The following is a 14,468-nucleotide window of genomic DNA, read 5'->3' on the forward strand; positions in this document are numbered from 1 at the left end:
CCTTTTAAAGGAATTTACAAAATTATAGTCTAAATCGTCTCAAAATCCGTTGCGTAATTTAGTAGAAGTATTTGGATAAAGCAGAGACTTTGCTATAAACTATACATTTTATTTCCAATAAGATACATATCTGCACATTATATTTTAGTGATATATTAAAAGTTTTTACTTATTCCTTGTAGTATGGCAGTGAAATTATTTAAGTTTCCATATCTATTTACGTGAGTATTTATGATTTAACCTCGCTATCGCTTAAGTAAGTTACGCTGTCTCCTTGATATACAAGACTAATAAAACAGAGCAAAGTTCCAAAGTGATCCCAGATAAAGGTAACAAGTTGTTGGACAAACTAGCGAGCTATGAATAGTATTATTAAAGTTTGTGTTATTTCTCATTCACAACTTTCGTTCATCAATTTTACATTCAAAGGATGTTACATATTGATATGCATTTTCAAAACTATAAACTTTACCTATATATTGGTAATGTAATAATAAATTGTTAAATAACTATGAATCACAGTTAAAGACTAGCATTCATAAATACAAAACTAACCTATTAAATTTGGAATTACCTATTTATAATTTTCTCTGCATTAATATAATCTCAAGATTAACTTCAAACATTATCCTCGCATTGCCAACATTATAACCAGTGCAACATCTTGAGATGATATTAAATTACAAAAACTATATTCAGGTATAACTTTTAGGAATAGTATTATGGAATCAAAAGTACAAGTACAGTCTTCAAAATTATGTACACATTAAACAGTGACCTCTTCAGTGAAGCGACTCTTATCGTCTAAGTTTATAACTATTGCGTGAGTTCTTGCATGGCCTGATCTAACACCTCTCACTGTTTCTGTACTACCTGGACTAGATTTCAATTCACTTTGTTTATCACTTTTATTGTTAAAACTGTTTTGTCTAGCCACTTCCGGCGGTCGAATGTCACTACAATTTGCTTCACCTGATATTTTAAATACACCATTTTGTTTTTCTTCTTTAGTTTCTTCATTGAGTTCTGTCCTTCGTTTAGGTGAGTCAGTTGTCACGTCTGTTTGACTTTGTTCTGTATTACTGGCTTCTACACTTTTAGTTGGACTAAATGTCTTATGTCTATAGGCGGGGGGAGCTTCGAAAGGTAAGTCTCTCCCACTACTGCTGGATTCTTCAGCAGGTGTTACTGTACACATAAGGCGATCGGCGACTGCACTGAAAACTGTGTTTAGTTTCAGCGGAGCCGAGTGATCAGATGTTGGTGGTTTACGGTCATGCAAAGCTGATGCGTCTTGCATGGCTGTGATACGACGAGCAACTACGGCGTATGTTCCGCATCGCTCCCGTAGCTTTTCGAGCTGGTTACAGATTTTCCTGAACTCCTCCTTTAGAAGGGAATGATAATAATTGTATTATTAATTATTTTTCCATTAGTTTTAAGTCTATAATGGAATTAGTACGCAACTAGATACGACTTAATAGAAATTATTTTTACAATTATTGTTTTTTGTTACCTTTAACCTTTTTTTACTTTTAGGCACAAACTTATACTTTAATAATAATCATAAATGGATTCTAATTTTAATATATAGACTATTTTAAACCCTTACCTCCAGTTCTCTTTCTGTCATATTATCACAGAATCGTGTACTTCTATTGGTCGTCATGGTGTATGTTGATTCAGCAGCTCTGGATCTAAACTTTCCTGTTTTTTCCCGATCGTCTTTGCCATGTCCTTTATATACCATGTAAGCCTGTTAAAAACAAATTACTATTATTGTCAATATATGTATGTTAAAAGTCAATATATATGTATGATACATATACAAACTAGATTGCGCTGTGTGAATTGTTCTGATATATTATTATTTATATATAGCATATATATATTATACCCTTTGATAGGGTGATAGACTTATCATTATCCTTACTAATATCACATACAGTTCACGCCAAAACTACTGAACCGATTTAAATGAAATTTGGTACACAGATAGTCTAGACCCTGAGAAAGTACATAGGCTACTTTTTAATGCGAAAAAGGGGTGTAAGGGGTTGAAATTGGGGATGAAAGATTGTATGGAAGAATCGTCATATTTGAAGCTAGAAGCTTGAAACTTATTTTTGAGGCTGTTGATTAAATACAAATAAATAGGTCATCAAAGTTTAGAAAATGTTACCCTTAAGAGGGAAAATAAAATAGGGGATGAATATTTTTATGTGAATTTGTCATTTTTGAAGCTAGAAACTTGAAAATTATTCTTGAGGCTGATGATTAAATATAATAGAATATGACATTCAAAGTTTGTAAAAAAATACCCTTAAGGGGATAAAAATAAATTAGGGGATGAAAGATATTAGGTAATATCGTCATTTCTGAAACCAGATTTATTAAATTTTTTCATTGGCTTTTTGAGTTAGTTTATTAAATATCTTACTAATATTATAATTGTAAAAGTAATTCTGTCTGTCTGTCAGACTCACTTACACGCTAGAACTACTGAACCGATTTAAATGAAATTTGCTACACAGTTAGTCTAGACCCTGAGAAAGGACATAGGCTAGTTTTGAATGCTATAGGAGGGTTATAAGGGGTTGAAAGAGTTATGTATGGAAGTGTCATCGTTTTTGAAGATGACACGATGAAACTTTTTCATTTGGCTTTTATTGGGTTAGGTTATTAAATATTTTTTTCATTATTTGGTCAAGGTCACTATTTTCGCGGACGAAGTCGCGGGTACAGCTAGTTATTATATAAATGTATTATAGAAACAAATATTATATAAACAGGATTCTATATTGAAATATATATATAAAATATTTCTCTTACTACTTTGTCTACATGTAATTTATTACATGTACATTTGGGAATATAGTAGAAGGATACAAACGATGTTTACCTCTCACGGCACGAATTCTAAATTATTCATGACCGTCTTATCTAGAAATAACCTGTACATCTGGACCTGAATTCTGGCGACTGTACCATCCTGGGAATCGGTACTGTGGAGTGTTACGTTATCTATGGTTGTGTTTACGACGGCCGCAGTTTTGGTGTTGCTACATTTTGTGGTATACATTGTTATAATATTAATATGTATGTTTAGGATTTAGACCTTTAGAATTTCTGGTTTATTATTTGACGGCCTCGGTGGTTTAGCAGTTTAGCGCACCGCTTTACTTCCGATGGTTGCGGTTTCGATTCCTCGAACCTTGCTTTTTTTATTTACAATAAATAAAATTCAGCATTAAAGACAGTTGCAATAACAAACAAGCAGACAAAGAAATAAATTATATATTCTTTTATATTTAGTGAAAAACTGTTAATTTGATGTTACAAACAGACGGTAGGAAAAAAATTGACGTCCATAAGCGGCTAAAATGTCTTACATGAATAAATGATGTTTTAATTTGAATTTGAAACATTTCAATTCTGTTATACATATATAGTTGATTGATATATAAATATATATATACTAGATTAAGTTACATATAAAATAACTGCTTTTCGGATTTAGACCTTTTTCGTTTCAAAAAATCACTTTTTAAAAAACATGTCCAGAACTTATGTTCAGTAGGGAACGTGAAAAACCCTTCAATTGAACGTCCGTAAAGTTTTCTACCTACAAGTGACAAATTTTTGTAGCAAGTACTTAGGAATGTCATGATAACATTTTTTAACTGACACAGAAACACATTTTTATATGTAGGTACGTACATATTGTAAGAAGCACTAATTAATGACGAGGACTTAGGTTTTGAAGCCGGCTACCGCAAGGGAAACCCCATGTAGCGCCCATGACTTGTGATAGGGGTGTAGGTTTAAAAGGCCCTTTTAAAATGCATTAACACTCACCTTCACTACTTGCAGTTTCCCCCCAGGCCCAACTAAGACCGGAACAAACCCATTTCTAATACAATTCACTATAATATCCAAAACACAACTGGCACGCTCTGCGCTCGTCGACTGAATGCCGCGGCTCACGCAACGAAAGAGGATTATTCAACTACCGACCTCCGTATTTATAGACCGAAGTCAGTGTAGTAGGTCGGTATATGAATACTAGATGGCGCTATTTACAATATTTGTAATAATCTTCTACTTCATTAGTACTAAACACGAACTACCTTCTTTCAATATCTTTTTAAAATATCGGATTTTTTCTACAATATTGATGTGAACTCTAACAATATAGATGACTTTTAAGTATTATACTGTAACGTAATTCACTAATTGTATTCACCTATCCTGTTCTTTGGCTCTGATCTCTTTAAATGCTTAATCTGTATTGTTTTTAAAAACCAATTTCATTATAACTTTAATATTATCTAAAGATAAAGAACAATATAATACTTAAAAGTTATCTGTATTATTAGAGTTCACATCAATATTGTAGATTACCTACCTAGATTACTATTAGATTTTATATTACTACTAGATTACGATATACTATTCTAGATTACCTAAAGGTAAATTCATGAGGTATCTATTATTGACTTTACTATGTAACACTATATATTGTCTATAAATTGTATAAGCTGTTGATTACCTAAAATAAATAAAGGTTAATGATTAATTATTAGGAATGGTATACGATTAGTCCATCAGGCTTGTGTGGAAATACATACGAGAATAGTATTTCAGTATATCAATCTGGGGTCCGGACCGTAAATATATTGCGTCATACAGTTTATGAAGCTATAAGCTGACAATGTAATGGAAGTTTACGTATATTGAAACTACCCTTATTTAGCGTTTGGAGTTTAACACTTAATATATTAGGACTGAGTCTTTTGAGAAAGGTAATATAATAATGTAATATGTCAAGACAATTCATACAACGCTATAAAGCAGTGATTCCCAAAGTGGTCTATATCGACCCCCAAGGGTCTATGACAAACTGCAATGGGTCTACGACAGCAGTCATCTTGTTGTTTTTACTTTATGTTTTTATCACTAAAATTTACTACAGTCAGAAATTTACAAAAAATAAAAAAACTAGGTAAGAATGGGGATCTACCCAAAACCGAAAAATTGCCATATTTTTCGGTTTTGGGTAGATCCCCATTATTTTTTTGTAAATTTCTGACTGTACGGGGTACTGTCAGAAATATACCTAGTTTTTTCATTTTTTGTAAATTTCTGACTGTACGGGTTCTGTACTGTTGGGGTCTACGACACAAAAAAGTTAGAACCTTGTTGTTTTTACTTTATGTTTTTATCACTAAAATTTACTACAGTCAGAAATTTACAAAAAATAAAAAATAACAGGTAAGAATGGGGGTCAACCCAAAACCGAAAAATATGGCAAGGGGTCTCAAAAAAGTTTGGGAACCTCTGCTATAAAGCGTAGTTAAATGTCACAAATATTGTCATGAAGTATGATGAGAATAATGATTATGTCAAAAATAATAATAATAATTTTGAGAAAGACCAATATCACTCCATCAAACGGAGAATAATAAAAAGTATATGAGTAAATAAATAACCCTGGACAATTAACACAGCGCCATCTGATCCCGAGATAAGTTGTGGGTACTGAACCACTGATATGAATACTTAGATTTTTTTCTGTACACACACACGACTTTTGTAATTAAATTGAAACATTAAAACGGAGAATACTAAAAGTATATGAGTAAATAAATAACCATGGACAATTAACACAGCGCCATCTGATCCGGAGAAAAGTCGTGGGTACTGAACCACTGATATAAATACTTAGATTTTTTTCTGTACACACACACGACTTTTGTAATTAAATTGAAACATTAATATAGTGTTAAATTATCTCCTGCTTTCACTGGTCTACTGATTGTTGATTTGTATTTAGTATGTCTGTATAAATTTTATACGTATATTATTATGTGCTTAAATGTATATATATATATATTCTTATTAAAATATTAATGTATTAGGATATATATATTTCAATTTATGAATTTAATTATAATTGTACCTACTTCCTTTTATTATTTATTTCATGTTATTTGTGGGGTGCGCCTGGTGTTTAGGCACAATACACTTATTTATTAATAAACAGAAGGAGGTCGACAATATGGAAAAATGAAAAGTCCAGAATGATATGGTTTTAACACGGGCGCGTAAGCAGATGTAGAGAACAAGGAGCTTATATCGAAAGACGTGAGCTTCGTGTAACTTTTGTAACCGACTAACTTACTAGTCGCTGAGGTCGTATTGTTTACATTTGAAATTTGATTTGTTTACATTAATCTGCCTCGGCCGGCGGGACTCCAGCGCAATGCAATGCGCTAGAGAGCTATGCTATAAAATATATTATTGCTATTAAAAGTATTTTATGTAGTGTAATATACATATGTATGTATGTTTAGTATTAATATGTGTATAAGTATGCCACATTATTATTTACTTAAATTCATCGCCCACTAATCTCTGTTTACCCTATGGTCGACTGGGACAAAATGCCTTATGGTGTTAAGTCTGCCATCTGCACCTTTATTTTTTTTTGTATTTAGCATTAAGTTTTTATAAATAAAATAAAATAAAATAAATATAACATATACGTAGAATATATACAGACCGGTGTAAACAATCATACTTGATGTAGTTTTATTTTATATGTATATATAGGTAAAAACTAAAACTATAAAAAAATACTTGGAGTATGGAGATCTTGGGAGAACTATTGATAAGACAGAATTTGAAATATAAATGAAAGAACTAGAAATACAATCTTCTATACAATTTTTTATAGTCCTACTAGGACTATCGTCAGCTGTACCATAGACAGTTCTTTCCCTACATATAAAATAGATATAGGTCATAAGTTGAATAAATGAATAAATGAAAAAATCATTACCTTACTCCCAAATATGAAACACAGAAGCAACGTCACAGTAAGCTGGGTGTGACAGAAGAAAATTATGTAGAGCAGATCTGGATTCGCTGGAGATTGTAGAAATAACCTGAAATAAAAACACTGGTTAGAAAATCTGATATTTTAAATAGTGTAGGGCCCAGTGTAGGGAAAAAACAGCAACATGAATAAATTTTCGATTGAAACAAGTAGCCCACACGATGGAAAGAGCTAACCGTAGCTCCTACACATGAACAGCACTACGAAATCACAAAATTCGTGTTACGGGTACTAGATAACTGATATGAAGATATATTATCCCGATTAAGGAGTGGCTTACAGTTGAATATATTTTACAAACTATAATATTTTATAGACACGTTTTGTGTAGTTGTTGTCGTAAATTGTACAGAGATGTTAAAAGAGCGAATTCAAGCGAGTCAGGTGAATTTTTTTGTTAATCGAAATATATATAACTCAAAGGTGACTGATATAGTGATCTATCAACGCACAGCCCAAACCACTAGACTGATCAGGCTGAAATTTGGCATGCCGGTAGATATTATGACGGAGGCATCCGCTACGAAAGGATTTTGATTAAAACTACCCCCAAGGTATAAAATAGGGGATGAAAATTTGTATGAAGCTTTGTCAATTTTAAACCGATCGGGCTGAGACTTTGCATGCATAAAGCTACTATGTCGTAAGCATTTCGTGTGGTTATGTTATCTTTACAATGATTATGTGTTCTATAAATCCTTCCGTGGCTTTGAAGTGTTATTTCTACTCGTCCCCTATGGTTCGGTGAAGCTTTTAAGGCTAGCTGCAGCCAAAAACATTAGATTTGTTCGAAAATAAAAAAAAACAAAAAAACTGTTTATTCCAGGTAATCGAGTCAACTCAAGTTAACTCGAGTTACCTGAATTTCAACTCGAGTTAACTCGAGTTATGTTTATTACGAGTTAGCACATTTCTTGAAATAGTTGTCGTAACTTGAAAGTTCAAACTAGTGGCGACGTTCCTTGTAAGTTCTTCTTAGCTCGAAAGCTCTTCAAAGATATTTTGATTTTCTGTGGTTTTTTATCATCCAATTAAATCAAAATATGGAAATGTATATTATTATGTTTATGTATGTCTATACAGATATGTACATAACTATGTAGATGTACATATATTTATAATTGTGTTTTTATGTATGGTACTAACTTTTTTCTTATGTCATATCCGCCTACCTAAAGGTTGTCTGCGAAAGTGAGAGATTGTTTAGCGATAAGATCACCTTTTATACCTACTGTGGTTGCCTCTTGTATATATATATATTCTTATAAGTCCTTCCGCGGGTTTAGAGTGCCATCTGCCCTGTCGTCCGGTGAAGCTGTAAAGGCCAGCTGCGTCCAACAGCATTAGAGTAGTCCGGAAAAAAAATGTACTCGAGTTGAATACTCATTTTTATTTATACACTATATTAATTGAGATCTTCCTGTATTTGGTGCAATATAGTGTATAAATAAAAATGGGCATATCTATCAGCCACAGAGTAATTTTTTTTCTTACTCGTAGTGTGGTGCACAATAAACTGAAGTACATTTTTTTCCGGACTACTCTAATGCTGTTGGCCGCAGCTGGCCTTTACACCTTCACTGGACGATAAGGGGCAAGTGTACGGATACGACTTTAGTCCGAGGCTATCGCTAGTTCGAACCTCGGCTCGATCCCCGTTTGAATTGGACGGGGGATCTGAGGAGTTTCAACAATGCATCGTATATTGGCTCTCTTTGTCGTGGCAGTAAATTAATTTATTTCTCTCCGATAATGTTCTTTCGGATTAAATTCTCCGTACATAATAAGATCATGTTTTCCTATAACTGTGTATAGGATTTATCGATCATTGTGACTATTGGGTTTGTATTGTTGATTCTGGCTATTCAGAAAAAGCAATTTTGTATTATAATTATATCAACAGAGCGAAATAATTCCGGTTTCTTATTGATTTTATTATTGTAGACATATGAAAGGATATTAATAATATATCCATTACTATCTGTGGTTTTATCCACGTTAAATTTCAATAAAAAATATAGCCTATATATTATTCTGATGCATAAGCTATATCACTGTAAAGTTTCATCAAAATCCGTTCAATAATTTTTGTGTGAAAAAGTAATAAACGTCCATACAAAATTTCGCGTTTATAATATTACTAGCTACTCGCCCCGGCGTCGCACGGGTGTACATGTATTATATATATAAACGTTCCTCTTGAATCACTCTATCTATTAAAAACCGCTTCAAAATCCGTTGCGTAGTTTTAAAGATTTAAGTATATATAGGGACGGACAGACAGCGACAGCAACTTTGTTTTATACTATGTAATGGTTAAGATTTACTGAAATAGTTATATATATTTTTGTACCTATGATATTAGTGAATACTGTTAGACAATTGATAGAAACACATATTTTTATAAATGCATACTATTATAATATACGTAGAAAACAACCAGACCGATACAAACAATCGTAATCATGAATACAAAAGTTAGTACCGTGCGAGGCGTGCGTGAATTGAATCCACGACTGTAGAAAGTATGGCGGTGTGCTAAAGCGTAGTTGGGAAAAAAAATAGCAATGTATAGTTATAAAAAAAAATAGCAATGTATAGTTATAAAAAAAAATAGCAAAGTATAGTTATAAAAAAAAATAGCAATCGCCAATGAAACTTAAATTACGAGAACACATTTTAGGCTGACGCATGCCACATAGTTTCAGTACGGCGTTCATGAAATTAACTCCCCAACTTGGGACTAGCATTCCATACTTACTTGAAAACTTGTCTGAAACGGAACTGAGAAAATGCGAGCGTCTTGCACTAATTACTCTGTGCTTTAGTTATAATCTGGAGCGGTTCTAACTTAGCAACTGCTTCATCATCGAACAATCCAATTGTGAGACTTCATCTTTATGTAGTATAAAATTTCTGACTTAGCAACTGCTTCATCATCGAACTATCCAATTGTAAGATCTCATCTTTATGTAGTATAAAATTTCTGACTTAGCAACTGCTTCATCATCGAACAATCCAATTGTGATACTTCATCTTTATGTAGTATAAAATCAAAAAAAAGCTACCGATGTTTTTTCGCTTAGATCTTTTAAACTACGCAACGGATTTTAATGCAGTATTCAGTAAAAGATAGAGTGATTCATGGGGAAGTTTTTTTTTATTGATGATAATGGAATGGTGCACCCGTCTGCGCTAATGGTTTACGCTGGCGGGGCACTAGTGGAGGATGTGGTCAGGTTAGTTAGCCCATCGTGACAAATTAACCAAGATTTAAGGGGAACCGCGTGGAGGTCAACCTGGCATGGTGCATTGCTGGCAATAAGATCATCAGTCCACATTACTATCAATCCCCTTTCCCCCCCCCCCCATGGGGAAGGTTTATATGTATAATACATGTACGTATATGCAAAACCAGAACGGCAGTCCAGTAAAATTTAAAATTAAACCATGATGTGACCAGTTTTGGCGCAATATATAAAAATAAGTACGCAAATACATATTCTGAAAGAATTTTTGTTGACGAAAAAGGGATGGAAAACTTAAAAAGAAGTTGAAAATCGACTTTTTTCAAAATAAATCGATAACGGCAAGAAATATGAAAAAATGTTTTAAATAAAAGTTGTAGAGAAAAATATTCTGCACAAAACAGGTCATGTTCATTTTTTCATTATCTGCTGTTGTTTAGCCACAAAAATAAAAATTATTTTGACTAGTTGTCAACTAAAAAATTACTATAGAATTAGGCTAGGACTATGTAATTTCGAATTTTAATATTGCAAAACTTTCTTTATTTATTTGGTGGAACACTCTATTTCAGAAACTAGTGGTTAGAATTGATAAATTATTTTAGTTTTGGATAGTCCATTTATCGAGAAAAACTATAAAATATTATGTTACGATATGATTAATAGAAGCGGAGCAACGGTAAAAAATGTTGCAAAATGGGGAAAAACTTGTAGCGGTTGCCAGTATTAAATAGAACTTTAACAGTTTTATTTTATAATTTAATTCTAAATATGTCATGATAATTTGCTTGGTAGTTTGTATTTGTATATAAATACAACATTATGTAAAATATAGTATAATTTTAATACGATTGTTCGAAAAAGTCACTACAAAAAAAAAACTAAAGCATGGTACTGGCCAGCTGTAATGTTTTTATTTTTTTATATTCATTTGATAAACATATCTTAATGTAATTTTACTTTGTTTTTTAAAACATCAATCATATGAAATGAAATTGTTCGAAATTTAAATTTTTATTTTTTTTCTTACTATATTTTGGTGGAATTTAATCAAGACAATTTTATTCTATTTTCAAATGAAACGGTAATAGTGTAATGACTACAAATTGGTATATAGTCGTCTCTTTTCTCCTTCAACCTTCGTATACTTTCAAGCGGCTCTGTACCCGTGAAGACATACCATCTATAATCAATTCCCATTTTATTTGCGACTCGAACTCGACTCGAATCTTGGCTATAATTATATCAATCTCACGACGATCCTTAATCCCAGTTTATCCTATTACGCAAATTGAAATTGGACCCGTGGGTTTCGTAAACTACACTGAAATCTGGCGCCATGTTGGAACCAGAGATTAACTCATTCAGCCTTTTCACTATGCATTGTAAGCAAGTTTTAAATTGGCCAAGTTTGATTTGACTTTGTACAGTATCTATGAGTTTCATGAGAGTTAGCCGTAAAAGGTATATCAAGTTGTGAGCAAACAATAGTAAGCATGTAAGTGGGAACTTTGATCAAGAATCAAGCAAAATATTAAAGATATACTAGTTCATTTGGCAAAAGCTGTTTTGCCATTTAACTTAATATGACTATTAAAAAATAAGGTGAAAATTTAGGAGTGTATGTGTCTTTAATGCCAGATCGTAGCAAAATAAAAATTTGGCCCAAAATATAAAAAGAATATTAAGATTAGCCACCCATTTCTGTTAGGGGAAAAAATATAAACATCCTACCGAGTATATTTACAATAAAATTTCATCAAAATCGGTTAAGCCGTTTCGGAGAATTAAGGCAACTAACACTGTGGACACGAGAGTTGTATCAATTTAAATCAAGCTGATATGGACAACTGCAGCACAATTTATTTTGAATTAGCTGTTACCGCGGTTTCACTCGTATGAAATTTCTAGCTTATATGTTATTTTGATGCATAAGCTATATTGCAGTAAAGTTTCATCAAAATCCATTCAGTAATTTCTGCCTGAAATAGTAACAAACATCCTTCCATACTCATAAAATGTTCTGAAGAATTGTTTGACATGATGCCGACGGCCACCTTTTACCATCGCACCGCTCGCCATCGACAGGGAATTCATCCCCACAGGCTGGAACCTAAGTGGTCCCGAACAGTGCGGTTTCAGAGGAGCTTCCTCCCGCGTACACTTAGATTGTGGAATAAACTTCCTACTTCCTGCCGAGGTTTTCCCACGAGAGTACAGCATGGGGTTTTTCAAGAAGTGTATAATAAGGTTTGGTAACGCGCATGTGATACCGCTGATGTTTCAGGCGTTCATAGGCTACGGTAACCATTTACCATCATATGGGCCGTATGCTTGATTACCAGCATTGTAGTATAAAAAAAACTTTCGCGTTTATAACACTAACTAGCTGTACCCGCGACTTCGTCTGCGTAAAATAGTGACCTTGACCAAATAATGTAGAAATATTTAGTAATCTAACCCAATAAAAAAGTTTCATTGTTCTAGCTTCAAAAATGAAAATTTCCATACAGAATTCTATACATTTCAATCAATAGCCTAAAAATTAAGTATCAAATTTTGTCTTTAAAAATGTCAATACTTGCATACAATATTTCAACTCTCCTTTTGACCCATTTACAACCCATTTTCGTTAATTGTATATAATCAATAGCCAAAAAAAATAAGATTTAAGCTTCAACCTCAAAAAATTACGATATTTCTACACAACCTCCTCTTTCAATATCTACCAACCATTTTTCAAACAAATAATACCTGTATTATACTTACATAGATATATTAAGGAAGACGGATAGAAGAAACTCATTGTATATCGCCATTGATATGAAGCGACTCTCGTTGAATTCCGACGGTGCTTTCCTCACCATGATGCAGAGCCGGATTCCCCACATTAGGAATATTACTTCCACTGTGAACAATAGAATGAGAATAAATTATTGCTGCCAATTAAATTACATGAAAAAAACACATTTAAAGGACATATATTAATAAACTATCTAAAACAGTTAATATAGATATATTTTGTAATAATATTCAATCAACGAGACACCAACTAAGTGAGTCCTTCTTTAAATAACAATTAATTATTATTGAAAATCATATATGTATATATTTCTATAAATTTACTATTTGTTACTGTACTCTTGGTAATTACTTTCATATTCTCTGTTAACTTTATAATGCCTTTATACGTAGTGATGTAAATTTTTTAAGAATTAGTCTATTGTTATTAGTGAAAGCCTGTCAGTGGCTTACTATGACATATATATTGATTTTATTTAAGATGTACTTGAATAGCCTTGGTTTTCCTTTAATAAATAAATAAATAAATATAGATAATGTAATAAACACTAAAGAAACTTATTGTAAATTTAGTAATGACATATTGTAATTTAAATATTGTAATGGGTGAAAACTGTGATTGGCACAGTTTATGCTGTAAATAATATAAATGACGTAGTGGAGTAACTTGAAACAGTCATGCTCGCTATAAAGTTCAAACTTGTGGCGGCGTGGTGGGGCGGGTCGATGTGCTCCCTCTAATATGGTTGAGTGCAATGATGGCTGGCTCATCCGTAATACTCGTGAACGGGTGCTGCTTGTGGAGACTGGTCTGTTCAGGTTGCGAACACTGATTAGATTTTTTGTTTTTTTTTATATAATATATACTAGTGACTCTATTCTCCCAAACTTGAATTTAAATGAAATGTATTATTGTAAATATGTACAACATTTAAAAAAAAATACGAGCTGAGTTTCTTGTCAGTTCTTCTTATCTCGAAATCATTCCGACGGTAGATTTGACATATCATAAGAGTCTGTAATAGACCTACATGAATAAAGATATTTTAAATTTGAAATTTAAAAGGAGGCAAATGGACCCGGTTCGTATGCCGATAGCATTCTTCTGAAGATATACAAAAAATAATATATATATATAACTAGGGTACTACAACACAATCTAAATATATATAACTCAAAAGTGACTGACTGACATAGTGATCTATCAACGCACAGTCCAAACCACTGGACGTATCGGGCTGAAATTTGGCATACAAGTAGATGTTATGACGTAGGCGTCCGCTAAGAAAGAATTTTGATTAATTCTACCCCCAAAGGGATAAAATAGGGGATAAAAGTTTGTATGAAACTTTGTAAATTTTAAACCAATCGTGCTGAGATTTTGCATGCATAAAGCTACTATGACGTAGGCATCCCCATAGAAAGGATTTGATAAATTCCACCCTTATGGGGATAAATTAACGCGAGCGAAGACGCGGGGCAAAAGCTAGTTAAACTATAGAACAATTGCAATTTTC

At 32.7% G+C, this 14,468-nt stretch overlaps 1 protein-coding gene across 1 annotated transcript in view; it reads right to left on the bottom strand.

The window, feature by feature from the left end:
* Window positions 1-744: 744 nt before the first annotated feature.
* Window positions 745-14,468, bottom strand: part of LOC131842414 (probable G-protein coupled receptor 158) — a 177,372-nt gene continuing 163,648 nt past the window's right edge. Inside the window, exons 9-12 of the mRNA XM_059190947.1 lie at window positions 12,919-13,057; window positions 6,845-6,950; window positions 1,613-1,756; window positions 745-1,387 (exon numbers count right to left, since the gene is read on the bottom strand). Of these exons, the coding sequence (XP_059046930.1) occupies window positions 767-1,387; window positions 1,613-1,756; window positions 6,845-6,950; window positions 12,919-13,057 (1,010 nt within the window). The 3' untranslated portion in view covers window positions 745-766. The remainder of the gene's footprint in view (window positions 1,388-1,612; window positions 1,757-6,844; window positions 6,951-12,918; window positions 13,058-14,468) is intronic.

The sequence above is a fragment of the Achroia grisella genome, unplaced genomic scaffold (genome assembly GCF_030625045.1).
Source record: "Achroia grisella isolate CSIRO2021 unplaced genomic scaffold, CSIRO_AGI_Agris_v1 utg2183, whole genome shotgun sequence".
Taxonomy (NCBI): domain Eukaryota; kingdom Metazoa; phylum Arthropoda; class Insecta; order Lepidoptera; family Pyralidae; genus Achroia; species Achroia grisella.